Source organism: Wolffia australiana, chromosome 10 (genome assembly GCF_029677425.1).
Source record: "Wolffia australiana isolate 7733 chromosome 10, ASM2967742v1".
In the NCBI taxonomy this organism is placed as follows: Eukaryota; Viridiplantae; Streptophyta; class Magnoliopsida; order Alismatales; family Araceae; genus Wolffia; species Wolffia australiana.
The window spans coordinates 12339067-12357466 of NC_135844.1; the positions used below are offsets into that span (position 1 = coordinate 12339067).

The 18400-nt window shown below is 39.7% G+C and overlaps 1 protein-coding gene across 2 annotated transcripts in view; it reads right to left on the bottom strand.

The window, feature by feature from the left end:
- Positions 1 to 1397: 1397 nt before the first annotated feature.
- Positions 1398 to 18400, bottom strand: part of LOC144708387 (pleckstrin homology (PH) domain-containing protein) — an 87841-nt gene continuing 70838 nt past the window's right edge. For both annotated transcript variants that reach the window (XM_078581667.1, XM_078581666.1), the window contains exons 43-64: positions 13268 to 13456; positions 12954 to 12996; positions 12750 to 12871; positions 12158 to 12670; positions 10838 to 11584; positions 10690 to 10763; positions 8658 to 8994; positions 8486 to 8584; positions 8248 to 8403; positions 7939 to 8117; positions 7331 to 7843; positions 6085 to 6262; positions 5871 to 6007; positions 5422 to 5548; positions 4826 to 5047; positions 4278 to 4637; positions 3531 to 3689; positions 3048 to 3329; positions 2756 to 2971; positions 2621 to 2673; positions 2186 to 2294; positions 1398 to 1940 (exon numbers count right to left, since the gene is read on the bottom strand). In XM_078581667.1, the coding sequence (XP_078437793.1) occupies positions 1590 to 1940; positions 2186 to 2294; positions 2621 to 2673; positions 2756 to 2971; positions 3048 to 3329; positions 3531 to 3689; positions 4278 to 4637; positions 4826 to 5047; positions 5422 to 5548; positions 5871 to 6007; positions 6085 to 6262; positions 7331 to 7843; positions 7939 to 8117; positions 8248 to 8403; positions 8486 to 8584; positions 8658 to 8994; positions 10690 to 10763; positions 10838 to 11584; positions 12158 to 12670; positions 12750 to 12871; positions 12954 to 12996; positions 13268 to 13456 (5166 nt within the window). In that variant the 3' untranslated portion in view covers positions 1398 to 1589. The remainder of the gene's footprint in view (positions 1941 to 2185; positions 2295 to 2620; positions 2674 to 2755; positions 2972 to 3047; positions 3330 to 3530; positions 3690 to 4277; positions 4638 to 4825; positions 5048 to 5421; positions 5549 to 5870; positions 6008 to 6084; positions 6263 to 7330; positions 7844 to 7938; positions 8118 to 8247; positions 8404 to 8485; positions 8585 to 8657; positions 8995 to 10689; positions 10764 to 10837; positions 11585 to 12157; positions 12671 to 12749; positions 12872 to 12953; positions 12997 to 13267; positions 13457 to 18400) is intronic.

Sequence of the window (18400 nt, forward strand, 5' to 3'; positions counted from 1 at the left end):
ATTACTACAGAATACTATGTGACTTGAAAACATCATTATGAGTAATTGATCATCATTATCCTGTCATGATTCTGATTAACGCCTGTATACACCTACGCATCATGGAGGATATCAAGTTATTGAGAGGCCGACTCATGATCCTTTTCCAATGATACGAATGAAGCTCAATCTTGTCAAAGCCTTTAATCAGAAGAACATAAACATTATTTACTCTGTCTCAACTAGGTAAAGAGTCCCAACGATATTTACAAAACTATGAGTCCAAGGAAAGGTTATGGCGTACAGATTCAGACGAGAAAATCATATGGAGTATTTTATTCTAATTATTTCACCTATCCTAATTTTAATAATTCGTGAAACATTTTTCGTGAGTACTCCCTACCAAAATAGGTACCAGCAGTATGATTGGATAATCAATGCATAAGGTCAGATATTTTTATTTCAAATGTATGAACCATATTAAGTAAACATTCTTTTAATCACACATCAAAAATGTTTCTACATTAAAAAACAATTTAGATACGCTACCTCATATCCAAATGATCAATGTGTGTTAATGTTATCCGACACACATAAAGTTCCTCAACACAAAAATATTGAAGTGTAATGTGACACAAAATCATATATTTGAATTTCCTGGAAACCACTTCAACATGACAGAAAAATATACTACTAGACTAACACTTCATAATACCCAAGGTAGATACTAGAGTTATTCACACAATAGTTTTTCAATTTATAGATTCTAGTACTGACACAAACCTTCACATAAGACATCCAAGATAACATTTTTTTTGAAGATAACATTGGTGAATGATAATATTTGTAGAAAGATCACATCGACATTTTAAAATTTGTACTAGTTGGTGGATGTTCATTTAGGGCTTTATGGTGCCAAGATACTGAGGTAACGAATCCCATCACAATTTTAACACTTATAATATTTTGATGAATCTTCGTCGAAAAATTTACTGTGTCAAATATTATCTTTGGATTTTACGTTTTTCATGAAATAATTCAAAATTATGAAAAAATTAAAAGAATTCTTAACATGTTCATACCTATCAAAGACTAACTCTGGTCATGTGGTTCCACCAAATAATTTATAAAATTCTGACCTTAGACTTTTAGCAATAGTAAGATCCTTAAATTATGATAGAGTTTTGAAGAGATTCTCTCAGCTGAATTCAACAAGGTATTGCACATGCATAGGATAATTAATTATGTAATTTTTAATAAAAATGATACGTAATATAACTTCTTCACTTGAGCATCGTGTGTTTTAAAAAAATTACAGATTTTCATAACTTATTTTACTTGATTCTCTATTCAGCTAAACCCTATGTATTCAACCAAAATTTCATAATCCTGGAATTATAATCATCCACCACAGAGCATACCTTTAGTTCTGGTCATTTTCTAGAAAAAAAGAATTTTAACAGATATAATCTTATTCAAGGCTGGGCTTTAGGATCATCATTTCCCAGGAAATAAACAAAAACTTATACATCAGCCACTCATACACAAACTAAATCTCATTGAATTCTCTTTTGGTTTCTGTGCTTGAATAGGACGAGGCTTTCGGGTCATCAATTACTTTCTCTGCTGCTGGAAGAGGATTCTTCTGAGGGCTCGGAAACTCGCATTGGAATCCAGCTGGACTCCTCCTGGGGCTGCCTTAGAGCTACAAATTGCAGGGCCTCACTTTGGACAGAATAAATGAAACATGACCAGGGATATGCATCTGGGGCAGTCCACACAGACTGTTCTTCAAAGGCAGCCTCTTCAGAAAGCCCCCTGCACACACAAAACGCGGCATCTGCTTTTGGCTCTTCAAATCCGGCCACAGCAACACAACCGGGAGAAATAAAACCCTCTGGGGCTCTTGGACTCCAGATTGATACCGGAGTCGTATAATCTTCGGCACAGTTTCTCCAGACCTGTATTGAGGTGAACAGCCCATGGAAAGTTAGTATGGCAACCCCTTTATTTAGGAGGTTGTCCTTTTGCCTTAATTCTTTCAGTTCTTATGGATAGAACAAGACACAAATGGAGGCATAAATTTAACTGTGAAAATAGCGTCTCAATTCAAATAGAAATCAATATCGAGTAATGGATTTTCTAATATGATTTATAGACCCTAAAAAACTCACCTATCTCATTGACTAGAGGAACAAGATCTTACCAGATCATAACCTACAGGCTCGACAAAGCTTCCTTCTTTGTATTTGTAGACCGCTGCCACAGTGGGTGGATGGGTCCCAGCCCGAGCTATGTCACCAACAGATACGTACCTTTTTATATTGTATGATTAAGTCAGGCCCAAGTCAGTGAGTGACAGTGATAGTAAACATGATCCATTGGCATAATAAAATAAATAGACAAATAATAAAGCAAGTAAACAGTATGATAAATGGATGCCACACAATTGGCATGTATTGTTCTCTTCACTGACATGTAGTTCACTTCAAAATCACTGAAACGGCTTGAACAGGAGAATGCAAAGATGGTAGCAATTGATTCCCATAATAATTAGCTAATTTGTTAATACATATTTGGCATTGAATAGGGTTCCAGTCGACATTATCAATTAAAGCTAGAGAAGAAAGGGGATTGTTACCCTTCAGGACAAACTGGTCTCCAAAGGCTACAAATTATTGCACTGTTAGGAACCTGCGAGAAATCAAAGAGCCAGTGCGTTTGTTAAAAAGACATCCACAGAGAAATATACTAGTTTTTGATTTCGAATGTTGACCTGCTTATGGTGCATTAAGCAACGGGGTTGCAATTCCATCTCGCTGCTCCAGATCTTCTGAAAGTTCACAATGTGCTTCACAAACCTCCTCTCATCAGTCAAATAACTGGAGGACATAAGTTCCCTTGTCTTGATCAGTGATTTTGCTCTTCTTCGGGAGCTCTTGATGGCTGATTCATCCCAAGAAAATTGAACGTATCTCTGACTTGATGGAACCTATTAAGAAGATATATGATCAGAGCAGAGAAAAGTATCAAGCTAAATTTAGAATGGTGGACAAGACAGAACCAACCCTCAGAGTCAAGGTTTTCTTGTTATGTTGGAGGGCTTTCCATTTCTTATAGATTTTAGAACATATCTGAACAGCCTGTGGGTCTTGATCATCCTCAAACTCTACCCTGCATTTGACTAGCCGAACAAAACTCTCTGCTTTTCTGAAGCTTTTTAGATGGATGATAAAGTGAGATGGTTTGGAGAAGCCGGCTTTGGCCAGCTCCAAGGCGAGAATCTCCTCCCAAGGGACATCCCAGATGATCTTGCAGGGTCTTCTGTCCATCCTTGCTGAATCCAAACACTGATATAACGTGCCAAATAAATAGAGTTAGGAAAAAGTACGCAGGGAAATATAAGGTTTAAACAAGTTTGGGCAGAAACAAGGAAAGTTTCATTCAAAATTGTCTGCCTTAAGTGGGCTAAAAAGAGAGCAAAATTATGGAAAATACCCAACTAAAGACAAATTGAGCATTCTCAACCTTTCGTTTGACAGATATCTTACCAATAACTGCAAGACACGTTTATTTGTGATGAGGAGGATCCTTTGATGAGGCAGAAGGAAATGGTCTTCGTAGACGTCTGACCAAGCAAATTTGGAGGGCTCTTTAAATATATCAGTACAACCAAAGTGCCTGCTGGTCTCTGCGAGATAAAGTATCATCTGCAATGAAGCGTATAAGTTTCTGACATCATCCTCAAGAAAACTGATACTAAGGATTTATCGCTGAAGGCACAAACAAGACTAATAAGGGCCATTTAACATTTGGGCGGAAAACCATTCCTTGATGATATTGAACTCATAGGGTTAGATTTCCGCAGATTGTTATAAGACTAACATGAATGACATCTAGTGGTTTTCTTGGAATCTTGGGGCCCCATCTGGCAAGACATGAGGATCAAGATTGCTACATCTGGCAAGTTCTTGATCATCCTGTTTTTCTTTCTTCTTCCCCCATTCTTCCCTTTCTTAGTTACATTTCCTTACGAATTATCAATCCTTCATCAAATAATATTCATACATTGTTAAAAAAGTTTCATTGAAAATTTCCGTTTCCAAAATCCATCTATATCAGGATCAAACCAGTTTTACAGAATTTCTCCACTAACCTGTCCAATTGCTTTCCTGTTGAACAGGCTTAAAACAAAAGAAAAGTTATATGATTAACCCTCTCTTGTTGTTCAGTCTACAAATGAAAAAAATTATTCTGGGTACCTTTATACAAAGTACATATTTTAGCTCAAACTATACCTGCCCAATTGCTTCTTTTTCAGAGTATTCTGTTATTAAGCCATTCGCACGAATAGCACGGGGATTTCGGATTCTTTGTGGGGCTGACTTGTTACTCAGGAGCTCCAGGCATCTTGTGAAACTTGCATTAATCCCATCTACGGTCAATGAAACAAAGTCTAGAATTCCACTGACTGGCTGGACAACAACACCGAGAATGGCACGCAAGAAACCCTGAGGCAGGCCCAATATACCGTGCTCTCGCGCACTTTCAACGGGCTTTGTAACCACACCAGAGACCCCATAAGCAACACTCTGAGCAAAAGCTTCAGTTCCTTGGAATATTCCATCACTTACACTTGTAATCCTCCTCGACCAGACCTGAAATTGAAACATCAGGATTTTTCATCTCCGGATGTTTGTGTCATCAATAGATTTAACAAAGATGCCTTTCTTCTCATAGTGTTATAAAGCGTTCTTGAAAATTTGAGTTGTTCATGGTTTTCAACTTGGTTTATGAGCGTTCTGAGCTATTGACTGGATAAAATAAGGAGGTCAGAAAGTACTACCTGCTTTGACCGTAGCTGCAGAAATTCGACATCAGTTGATAGTTCAGCAAACCCTTTGCTAAGTGATGCCAATGTTGACTTGGTCATACCAAGAATGTCAACAGACAATATTAAATGTAGCGGGTTATGGATAAGGTCCCTCTTAATTCGGTTGACAATGGCAGAAGAAATTGCACTTTTCCGCATGAACCTATTGTCGTGAATGACTTTTCGCAGACGAATCTGAAAACAGAAAAATAGATAAGCGAGACATTGCAAATCAACTTCTTATTGTGTTCTGCTATCTGAGCTCAGTGTAGGTTCATTTGCATATTCTTCATATTTTTGAGTTGGAGATTCTCTCTCTCTCTCCCTTAACTCTTTCAGCCTCCCTCCCTCCTCCCCCCTCTTTTTATGTCTCTATCTCTCTATTTTATTTTCTCAATATCCTTGAAGCCATGTGTTGGAAAAAAACCCTCATATCTATCCATTAGTTAATGAAACTCTCATTGAGCTAGAAGAAACTTTATCTGGAAGTAAGTTACAACCAACATTAAATAACGAAAAATAATTATCTCCTACTCATGGCCAATCATGAAATAATAAAAGGTTGGCACCTGAATTTTGAATGCGTTACCCACAGCAGATAGTAATGGACTCCACATCCCAAGGGCACCGTGAGGTCTTTGGTTTGGGGCTGTTTCCAATGAAAGCTTGAACCTCATCTCTGAAATATCTATTTTACTGAAGAGAGGCAAAGAATGAAATTATCTCCAAGAAACTGTGTAAAAAGTATATTTTTAAAAAGTATATTTACATTTCACTTAGCAGGATGTTTTAGAAATTTGAAGAATAACCTATGATAAAGAAAAAAATTGATATTTTGGCATTATGTTAAAGATGAAAAATAAGCTAGACTTTGATTCCAACGTGACATGAAAGCTGGCTCATCAAATGGTGCAAGAAAAGATTGGAAACATGCCAATAATTTTAAAGTATAATTGACAGTATGTAATACATCAACAAGACAAAAAATGAATGGCAGAGATAGGCAAGAGAAACACACTTAATACGGATCTCAGGATCAGCAGTAGTGACATTAGACACATTTGAAACCCGATCCATCTGGATATTGTTGTAGAAATCAACTAATGCCCATATGATAGGCTCGTGAACATTGATCCTCCAATAATTTTCAGTTGCCTGAATTAACGCGAAGTTATGTTAGAGGCAAAATAATCCTGTAGAAGGGCTTAAAATATTTGATACTTCAGACATACCCGGATTAATACAGATGGATACACTTGAGTTCCATCAGCATTCTCATTACTCATCACAATAGTCATTTTGATGACAGGATGACACATGTCAGATGTTCGTTCGGGGACTAAAAGAACAGGCATCACAGTGAATGGTAACTCATTATCCATCTGCAACTGACCGATAATAAACTTGAACCTGAAAATAATAATAAATGAATGCAGGAAACCTTATCATATTTCATTAACTTCTTAAAATATAAACATGTTCTGATACAATTTATGAGGCATCAAATCAGCATAAAAACTATACAATTTGAGATACAGGCATCAAATTGGCAAGAGGAGGCACATGCGGAGTGGTCTAGAGGGACTTAGATCCGACCGGGTAAATGATATGATCTGGCGACGGGTCTACGCGAGGCGGAGAGTACGGGCTAGGCCCGTCACGGCAGAACAGACCCACACCGCCCTCGCGCCTACTTAAACACCTCCCCGCCGACGGGGGAGGTAGGCAATCAGAAGTAGGTCTCCACTCTCCTCCGTACCTCCCTCTCCGGGCCTCTCACTCTCTTCTCCTGGGTTGTAGGTCGACGCGCCATCCTCAACGCGGAGCCGACACTCAGATCTACCCTTCCCGTTTCTCTCCTTTCACCCCGGGAACTCTCGTCTTCTCACCCCCCTCTCCGGTAGACAATTTCCACATTGGATCATCGAACTCTTGGTTTTGAATCTGAATTACAAAGTGTTACAAGATACGCTCCACCAGGAATGTATCACTTTTCTGCCCTTCAATGTCCGTAAACATGAATTCCAAAACAAGTTCCTTTTCTGCCCTTCAATGAGGAGGGCTACAACATTTAGAAGAGATTGTACAAAGATGAAATGAAAAAAATACCCCTAAGGTTTGGGGTTTGTATCAGAAATAAAGCTTTTCCACCTACACTGTGAAGAAAGTGATAAGAAAGAAAGATAGAAAGATAACAGTAGGTATAGACCCATTTCTTGTCCCCATTACTATAGTAATCTAAAACACTAAATGTTGCCTCTTAATGTTGAAATTTAGACAGAAATGGGTATTTTTTTTTTTGAAGAAATGGGGTATTATATGCTTTTGTTCTTCGCATGTTAATTATGGCCCTTGTTGCTTCTTGTGCATAACCTTGCTAAAGAAGAGACAAATCAAGTGGCACATCATAGCTTTCATTGAGCACTTCCACAGATCAATTCTTCAAAATTCGAAGTTCATAGATGTTTAATAGCATACCTGGTAGAACTTCCCCCATTGTAACTAGGGGAATAGGAAAGGAAAACCTTCTCTAGTCTGAGATATAAGAGTTCCCTTGGTTTATGGTCAATTAAAGAAATCCCCACAACGCCAAGGTCAATGGCAATTTCCATGGGTGAAGAACTCTTCTCTCTTCCCACACATGATTGAATATCTCTGCTGGTAGATTCATTGGTACATTGACCTCTTAAATCATCTGTGAACTCCTTTTCAATCTTCACAAGACGAAAAATCCTCATGCCCCTTAACTCTATAAAATCAAAATCATAACCAGCTTCATGTAAGCCATTTCTGCAAGATCCAGAGTTTTCCAAACTAACATTCTGGCCAATGAGATTAGTTCCTTTTAGGATGCAGATATCCACAAGAGTGGGGCCATACGGATTTTCCCAAGCAAAGTTTGTTGATGAAAATGGCTGTAGTGAGATCCAAGCATCATCACCTAGGGTTGATTGTCGAATATTGACCTTTTCAACAACCCGATTTTCAATCCTGATGAGACAAAAGTTTGATATAAAGAATAGTTTAACTTCACATCTAAAAAAAATATTCTTGTTGGAAGATTCTCAGAAATAGTTGGTAAATACCTCATAGGACAATAAGATATCGGGCGAAAGATGATCACAAACCGGGATCCCTCCTCAAAACCACGGACTTCGAGTCTCAATAATTTCTGGCCACCATAGCATGCTCTCAACATTAACGTTATTGTATCTTCCTTAATAATTTCCAAGGGAAAAGACCATTCTAAATCTTCCATTTGAACCTATGATAAATGAGGAACACAGTATGAATACCCAAGAAATGAATACTTTTGAATATAGGTCGTCCTTTTGATGTCTGGAAATCATGAGAAGAAAGAAAAACGTAAAAAAGGTTAAAAAGCAGATCAATACCTGGAGTTTCTCTGATTCTTGAGTTTCAGAATAAACATATGAAACCCTTGAGTCTGAGGCATTTAATACCTTCTTTTCATCATCTGAACTAAATCTAATGAAGATATTTTTTCCAACCCGATTAGTGAATGTCATGTAGGGGCGAATGGACAACACCTGAAACAAACATATTTTGATGAAACTATGCACATTAAGAGTATTCTTTAAAAATGATTTTGTTTAAAAGGGCACAAATCACCTTGGTTGGAACAGCTTGATAGCGACAAGGTTTTGATGAAATTAGGACCCTAAAGCAGTTTCCATCGATGTCATATGCACAAAGATCCAAAGAGCCATCCTGATAGAAGAACTGTGTTTACATATATCATCGAATTCATTCCTAAATTCAAGGAAATTTGAATTAAAATTACCATATCACTTAGAGGACGAAGGTCTTTGACTTGACCAAATTTTTCCCTTCCGGGTATTCCAAGTGAAAGGCATAGTCCAAGCCGTTGAATTTTCAATGGACCGCAGATGGTGTGTCCTTCTTGCATTTCCTCCTCATTAACCTCAAATATAAGTTTTTCATCCCCCTGAGTAGTACCTGAAAATAGCTTTGTATCTCTTCCTTTGGATAAATCCACAAATTTATACACTAGAGGGGGGCACCGTGCAGTAGAGACCCAATAAGGAACGTATAATCTAATCAACCTTGACTGCATTTGGGAATTTTCGTGTCTTTGATCCAGGATGACTGAGACAAACCTGCAGATATTTTTCATGTTTTCTTAAAAGAACTGTAAAATAAAAAAAGAAAAGTATGACTCATATCAGGGGAGAAAGAGAGACGGGGATAAGGAAATATAGAAGCGGGAGGGGTAAAGAGAGAGAAAGAGGAGACAGAGGCAGAGAGAGAGAGAGAGAGAGAAGAGGGAGGGAGGGAGGGATAGAGAGGGAGGATAGAGAGACAGAGAGAGGGGGAGAGAGAGACAGAGAGAGAGGGGATAGAAATACAAAGAGAGGTGATAGAGATACAGAGAGAGGGAATAAAGAGACAGAGAAAGGGGGAGAGAGAGACAGAGAGAGAGAGAGAGAGAAGGGGTATAGAGATAGGGAATAGAGAGACAGAGAGAGAGAGAGAAGGGGTATAGAGATAGGGAATAGAGAGACAGAGAGAGAGAGAGGAGGGAGGGAGAGAGAGGGAGGATAGAGAGACAGAGAGAGAGGGGAGAGAAATACAAAGAGAGGTGATAGAGATACAGAGAGAGAGGGAATAAAGAGACAGAGAGAGGGGGAGAGAGAGACAGAGAGAGGAAATAGAGAGACAGAGAGAGGGGATAGAGTGACAGAGAGAGAGAGAGAAGGGGTATAGAGATAGGGAATAGAGAGAGAGAGAGTGAGAGAGATAAGAGAGAGAGAGAGGAGGGAGGGAGAGAAGAGAGTGGGAGGGAGGGAGAGAGAGGGAGGATAGAGAGACAGAGAGAGGGGGATAGAGAGACAGAGAGAGTGATGGGGATAGAAAGATAGAGAGAGAAAAGGGATAGAGAGAGAGAGAGGGGATAGAGAGACAGAGAGGGGGAGGGGATAGAGAGACAGAGAGAGAAAGAGGATAGAGAAACAGAGAGAGTGGGGGGGATAGAGAGATAGAGAGAGAGAGAAAAGTGTTGAATGGGCTTCTTTCTCTTTATTTCTATCTCTATGTAATAGCCCATTAACATGGGTCCATTTTTGGACTCTCTCCGCCCCACTATAAGTAACATGTAATGAAACCTAAATTAGTATTATGAGGGTTTAGCCTCTTTTGATTCTAGGTTTCTTCAAAAAGGGATAGAAAGACAGAGGTAGAGGGAATAGAGAGACAGAGAGAGAGAGGGGGGATAGAGAGACAGAAAGGGAGAGGGGATAGAGAGACAGAGAGAGAGAAGGGATAGAGAGACAGAGATAGTGAGGGCGATAGAGAGATAGAGAAAAAAGGGATAAAGAGAGAGAGAGGGGATAGAGAGGCAGAGAGGGAGAAGGGATAGAGAGACAGGGAAAGAGAGAGGGATAGAGAGACACAGAGAGTGAAGGGGATAGAGAGATAGAGAGAGAGAGAGGGGTTAGAGAGACAGAGAGGGAGAGGGGATAGAGAGACAGAGACAGAGAGGGAGAGGGGATAGAGAGACAGAGAGAGAGAGGGGATAGAGAGATAGAGAGAGAGAGAGGGGTTAGAGAGACAGAGAGAGAGAGGGGATAGAGAGACAGAGAGGGGGAGAAGGGAGAAAGAGAGAGAGAGAGAGAGACAGAGAGAAAGATACAGAGAGAGAGAGACACACAGAGAGAAAGACACAGAGAGAGAGAGATAGAGAGAGAAGGAGATTGAAGAATAGAACATATATATACAATAAAAGTAACATTCAATGGATTGATATATTCATAAGAAGAGTGAAATTAGATTGCTATTATCCACTTAATAATCACCTTCTAGAGAAGCAGTTCCTCAGTCTCAGTGTTTTTTCTGGAGTTCTGCTCGAGTGGGACACTAAAGCAGGGCCCTATAAGAGAAGATGGGAAATAAGTAAGGTAAAACTTGATAATCAGCTTTAAAATTTGAAAGTTAAAACATTACATCCATCAGCTCCCATCCTCGGAGAAACAGAGAGAGATACACAGCCTGTCGAAGATCAACTTTGTAAATTTTGGATGTCTCACCGGGGCTGAGCATCTCTTGATGGCGTGTAGATAGCTTCCTATTTAATTCCTCATAGTGCACAGAATACTTTACAGGAACAGGGAGAAAATTAGTGATGGAAAGAGGAGAACTGATCACCAGATTCCAGTCCTGTATCAGATCCAAATTTATATCTTTGCCTATGTCAGATGGCTGAATGCTTAAGCAAAACCACAGAGTCTGATGTCCATCTGAAGAATTCCCCTCAGTTGGCATGCAACATAAAAGCTCTTCCGACTTGATCAGATTTGAAATACACAAATCTGAAAATTCATCATTTCCATTATTTCCTGAAACGCCGAATTTCCTCAATGTCTTGCTCCAATCATATTCAATGGCATCAGATGGTCTTAAGTGAAAATTGTAGGGGGACAGATGGTGTGCAAGGCAGTTCAGAGGGATGGGAAGACTTTCGCCTGGTTTCAGTGGAAGAACAATTGATATGCAAGACATTCTTCTATGCCTGACCCATCGCCTCTGTCTGACTGTGTTAGAAGAATTGGAGGGACCGGAAGACTCTGGCCATTTTAGATGTTCATGATCATGAGCATAAATCCATCCATCAGAATTACTTACAGATGCATTGTCAACGTGCCATCTGTCAATCCATTCCCATCCAGCTGGCAAATCCACAGAAAACATTTCCTGAAACGAAGACAATTCAGGAGATCTTATCCCCTCAGGAGTATCATGTAAGCATGAAATGATTTATAGTAGATGACATGAACAAAGAGATAATCCATGCTGTTGAATATATGGGCTAAATAAATATGTAAAACCTGTTGCTAACAGGCCCAATAGTTGTAATTGTATCGGGCCCACAAACCCATTACCAGATCTGTTTAAATGACAGATTGGGTAAGTAACGGCTAGCCAAACTAGCCGTTACAACTAGCCGTTAGAAGCGGCCCTATAAATGTAATCGACTTATTGAATGAATGTTAGCCCTTGTTTTTGCTATTCCATCTCTTCTGTTCTTCTCTATTCTCTCTCTCTCTCTCAAAGGATCGACTTAAATCGACACATGCAGACCTATGAGCTACAAATTAGTGAAGTTCTTAGAAATCTAAAAAAAGCCATATAAAGGAGTTCATGTTATCTATTTCAAACATCTCCTATCTGGTAATCAGTAGATCGAGATTGAGGCAAGTATCGAGACTGAAACACAGCAATGAATTATTATAGGAAGAAAGAATTAAAATATGCCTGCTATTTTACCGGAGAACTATCTTCTTTGACGATGTTTATAAGTTGATCCAAGTTTGGTACCAGAGAGGAGTCGGGAACCCAACCAATAGATGTTTTGAACTTTTGTGTTTCAAATATATCATCAACTTGTAGTGGAGAAGCTTGAGTGGAATCCCGATCTTTCTCAACTTCTGTGGCCAAAGTTGCATCCTGGGCTGTGGCCTTTGACTTTAGGCAGATTTCAATGTCAAAATCCGTCTTATTGGTGACACAGACAAGGGATCGTATCTTCACATACGTGTTTCCATTCAAGACAGTTACCTCACTTGCAATAACATCATTCCCTAATCTCCAACATGCTGAAGGTGCAGCATAATTCAGTCTCATTGTCGTCCATGGTCCACATCTGGTAGGGCTGATCTGCAATAAGCTGTTGCGATCTTTTCTATTTTCCTTTCTCCTGTCTAATTTTCCTGATTTTTCTTGGACAAGAACACAAAATCTTATCCTCCCTTTTGTTGATTTGGCACCTAAGTGGGAGACCTGTAACATGCTCATATCAGGATTTTGAAATATGATAACTCATATCTGTTACGAAGATAATAATGGTGCAAAAGCATACCTTTGGCTCTTGAGAGAATTCTTCCCAGTGAAGAATTTTGTCAGACCAGCTCAAGCTTGAACTATGACACACTTTAAGTGCTATCTCTTTAAGAGGGACAGAGAGTGACCCGACAGGTTTGTCTGAGATAGATGAATGATTTTATTGAGAAAATGCCATGAAATTAGAATATCACTTCAGTAAACAAATTTGTACGTACGATACCTTTGCCTATGTCAATTACAGAAAACTCCACATTGCATTGTTCCTGTTTCCAAGATACAGAATCAGCAGCATTTCAATGGATGCATATATTGAGTAAAAAAATTGAATGCGAGAAGAGAACTCCCTTGTGGGAAATTGATAGAAAGATGACTAGCTGGAATGGGTTTTATTTGTTTCACAAGAAGTAACAAAGAAACTAGAATGCTTTATCTTGGTAACCCTTTTTACACACTTGCAGCCTGTATTTAGTCATGCCAAATACCAGATACATATTGGAATTTATCTTCATAAAGAAGGAGACAATAAGAACTTACAATATCATCAACTTTAAAAATGAAGGCCTCATTCCACTGCACTATATCCAGGGGGGATGAAATACATGCTGAAGCGGCACCTCGAGTTCTGAGCCATGATCTCTGGACTGATGAATCATGATGATCTTTGTGAATTGTGCGGACAGAGACAGCATATAACCCAGAAATTGGCCCTTCACAGGGAGAAAGCTGCACATAAAAGATCATAAAAAATTTAATTATTGACCAATTTAAAAATGATTTTGAATTATGATAATGTACATATTTTGAAGCAAAGACAATTAATTTTTATAAAGAATTAAACATTTCATCACCTCTACTGAATTATGAAGAGAGCATCTTCTTATAGGTGAGCATCCAAAATACATAAATATATATTTCTTGAAATAATCCAAAATACATATACTAAGAGTTCTCATCTCGATTCTAATATTTCTTTCTTAAATATAAGCAGCGTTAAAATAAGTCAGTATGAAAGGTTTCATACTAGATACTATTTTGGTCCTCATGGATGGCATTTAGTACTCAAAGCTAATACACACCAATCTCCGTTCTTTCCCAAGTCTACCTTGGATTGAGTTACAACTGGAGTGTGCACCTCCTTGAAGGCAAAATCCCTCAAGTCTAACCTTATTTAATATTTTTTTCTTAAATGTAAGCAGCGTTAAAATAATTCAGTCTGAAAGGTTTCATACTAGATACTATTTTGGTCCTCATGGATGGCATTTAGTACTCAAACATAATACACACCAATCTCCGTTCTTTCCCAAGTCTAACTTGGATTGAGTTACAACTGGAGTGTGCACCTCCTTGAAGGCAAAATCCCTCAAGTCTAACCTTATTTAATATTTTTTTCTTAAATGTAAGCAGCGTTAAAATAATTCAGTCTGAAAGGTTTCATACTAGATACTATTTTGGTCCTCATGGATGGCATTTAGTACTCAAACATAATACACACCAATCTCCGTTCTTTCCCAAGTCTAACTTGGATTGAGTTACAACTGGAGTGTGCACCTCCTTGAAGGCAAAATCCCTCATGATGCAGCATAAAAATGGAATTTCTTGTAACAAAACTATTACGGGGATTTCCAGGCCTGGCTAACTACTATTGGCATTTTGTAGCTCGATATGCCATGAAAGCTCAACCATTAACATATTTACATAAAAAAAACTCTTTTTCTTGGAATTCTGAAGCTGACACTGTTTTTGAGAAAATGAAGCAAGCACTGATGTCCACTCTTAAAGCTTCCAAAATTTTCCTCAGCCTTTCATATGGAAACTGAGGCATCTAACTACGGAATAGCTGCAGTCCTTTTACATGATTTGCTTCCAACAGCATATTACAGCAAAGTGCTCTCTCCATCAGCCAGAAATACATTAGTGTATAAAAGAGAATTGATGGCAGTTGTATTATCAGTTATGAAATGAAGGCATTACTTGATTTTCCAGAAATTCTTCATTCATACCGACCAACTCAGCCTCAAATATCTGAATGTTCAAAAATATGTGCTCCTCAGTATCACAAGTGGATATCAAAATTACTGGGATTTTAGTTTCACCACAGATGGAATTTTTTGTAACAGTTTATCAGCTACACACTGATACGAACCTGGATCTAGGTTCGTATCGGAAGGGGGGGTAGAGGACGAGGCGAGGTAGAGATTCCCGAGGTAGGAGAGGTGAAACGGGAAGGATCTGAGAGGAGGCTGAGCAAAGGGGGTAGGGATCTGCCAAGGAGGAGCCGCCTGAAGATGCAGTGAGGTAGAGACGATCACGAGGACCGGGGATCGTTGAGGGAGAGAGGGAGACCAGACCTAGACGAGCAGAGGGGAGACAAGAAGACCTTACTTCAATCTACTTCTTGCCTGCCCTCCTAAAGGGAGGGCATCCCTATTTAAAGGAAATACAATGATAGCTAAATGACTGAAATGCCCCTGTGGGATAACATGACGAAACTACCCCCCAGGATCAACACTTGTTGGATCGCCAAGCTTTAGAATGTGAGCTGTGACCGAACCTCAAGACATCTTCTATCATCAAAGACATCAAGTCGAGACCGAAGCATCATTGTCATTACTCCTATCAGCTAAATCTATCATTAAAAAAAACCAATTGGTGATACCCACAGGGTCTCCATATGTCAATGTTATTTTGCACAACTTTCACAATTCCAAAATTGGTGGGCTCGGGGGCTTCCTGAAGACATATAAACACATCTCTTTACATGCTTATTGGCAAGGCATGAAGACTGATATCAAGAAGTTTGTGCTCATTGTCAGATTTTTCAGCAACACTAGGTATCTATACTTAATCCATCAGGGTTGCTTCAACCACTACCTATTCCAGATCAGATTTGGGAAGATCTTTCTATGGATTTTATTGAAGGGCTGCCTAAGCCATAAGATCATGATTCAATCATGGTGGTAGTTGACAGACCGAGTAAATATGCACACTTCTCTGCAATCAAGCACCTTTTCACTAGTCAAAGCATTGCCAAAATATTTGTCAAAGACATTGTTCGCCTCCATGGGATCAAACAGCGGATCAACTTTTAATAGTAACTTTTGGCAACCGCTGCATAAACTTCAGGGAACTTTGCTCAAGCTCGGCTCCTCATACCACCCAGAATGTGATGGCCAAACCGAAGTCACTAATCGCAGTATTGAGTGTTATCTTCATTCAAGGTGTCCTAAACAGTGGGTCACCCCGTTACTATGGGCCAAATTTAACTATAACAGTTCCCATCACACCTCAGCCATCATGACTCCATTCCAAGCAGTGTACGGAAGAGATCCTCTCTCTTTCATTTGTTACGGATCCCCAACTTCTCCCTTTGACTCACGAGACTAACTGATGCAAACTCGAGATGAAATTCTTGATCGACTTAAATTGCAACAAGCCAAGGCTCAATGATATATGACCTAGACAGCCAATCAAAGTCGTACTGATATTGAGTTCGACGAAGGCGATTATGTTTATTTGAAGATCAGATCCTACAGGATGCAAATTTTTAGCTAAACGACATTCTGAAAAACTTGCCCCTAAATATTTTGGTCCTTATAAAATCATCCAGAAAATTAGTCCGGTTGCTTATAAAAGGGACTTAACCTCTTCTACTTCTATCCACCCGATTTTCCACATATCCAACCATCACAAAGCTGTTGCTTTTAACACTGATGTTTTGCCTTGTCTGACTAACCTTTCTGAAAATTGTGAATGGCAGATCTATCCAGAAGAAGTCCTCTCACCACGATTTTCTGCGAGCAGCCTTCGAGCAGCCTGCCCTTCTCTAAAAAGAGAGGTAGTGGAGGCCTGAGCGGTGCAGGATACAATCAATTGGTCTACATTTCTTTCTTTCTTGAAGAATTTTATTCCAATGTAGAGACCTGCATCAATGTATCTATCAGTTAGCAGCTGAAAAAATTGAACAGGTCACTGGAAATCACTCAGTTCTCCACACCAGTCTTATGTCCTCTTCCTCCAGAACACCCCAATTTGAACTTTTACCGGCCCAGAAGCCCTCACTCTGATGATTGTGGGCTATAGGAGCCAAGACAAAGGTTTCACCACACAGAAACACTAGTGAAGTTGGCTTCCTACCCTGCCACCACAGACAAGTAAATGCCTCATCATCCATCTCTCCCTGTCTCTATTGTGCGGGAGCCATAATGGTCAGGGTGACTACAGGACTGATACTAACCTGGATCTAGGCTCGTATCGGAAGGTGGGTAGAGGACGAGGCGAGATAGAAGTTCCCCGGGTAGAGAGGAGAAACGGGAATGACCTGAGGAAGGGTCAAACGGATGGGCCAGGGATTGACCGGGGACGAGCCACCTGAAGACGCGGTGAGGAAGAGACGATCACAAGGGATGGGGATCGTAGAGGGAGAGAGGGAGGCCAGACCTAGACGTGGAGAGGGGAGAGAAGAACACTTTTTCTTCCTCTTGGCTGCCCTTCTAAAGGGAGGGCATCCCTATTTAAAGGAAATACAGCAATAACTAAATGACTGAAATGCACATGTTGGCTAACATGACGAAACTACCCTCTAAGATCCTATCAAGGACGCCCTACACCTCAGAGACGAATCTGCGCTGGAGCAAATTGGCATTGGGGCGTGATACGGTTACCAGCAAGATCCAAAAGCGATAAATCAGCAATGACCATGTGGGCAGCCACATGAGTAAACAATATAATTAATTAGAAGAGTACGGAATAAGGATGATCCTCCACTTGGGGGAGGCAGATTTAGCTGGTGTGGGGAATCTTCCACTTTTGGTATCCTCGAGGAGAAGTGGAGAATCTTGATTGTCTTTGATAAATGAAGGTTCTTATAAGCATCAGCCAGGCAAGGAGAGTCCACAGGCCTTTATATTATATCCCCTCTCGTACGCCCACTAGGACCCTCTTCGTCTCTGCAGTTCCTTTTAAAGATGTTTCCCTCTGTGTTGGAGGGCAGGACATGAAGTTAGAGTGACCCTTTCCCTTGATAGCACCAATCTCACCGGTGACGTCCACTCCGTTGGCTCTCGACCCTCTTGGCGATGCTCAGTCCTCCACTCCCTCTTCATCCTCATTCTCCTTGGGCACCAACCCAAGGCTGTCTCCTTCCTTTTTCCCTCTATGTTCTGGGGCAGGAACATATCACATGCCACTCATTTTCTGTCTTCTCTACGAGCTGAAAAAAAAAATCCTTTTTTGGCCTGAGGTTGAGTGTTTAAATCTCATGTAACTCTGCTAGCCTTCATGAACGTTTTCTCAATCATTTAAGAGGATTTAATATATCAGTATCCATTGAAAGATCCTTGTACTCAAGAGTGGTATTGAAGCCAATCTAATTACTAAGACACAATTTCTTTTATTTTTCTTTACTGTGGAAGTAAAGCTCTTTCCGTTTCCGCAACCTGAAGTTTTTGAAATCCTAGGGAAAGCCACAAGCTTCCGGACATTTGATAACAAAAATAAATGCTAATAGGTCCTCAAATGTTTATTTAAAACATTTGAGACGCTGGCTTCAAAAAAATGATTAGTGCAGGCTCCAAATATTGTATACATTATAATAGCAGAAAATACGCTGACAATAATTCACAACTAAAAATCATTAGGTTAATTTATACATTTAATGGAATATATCTT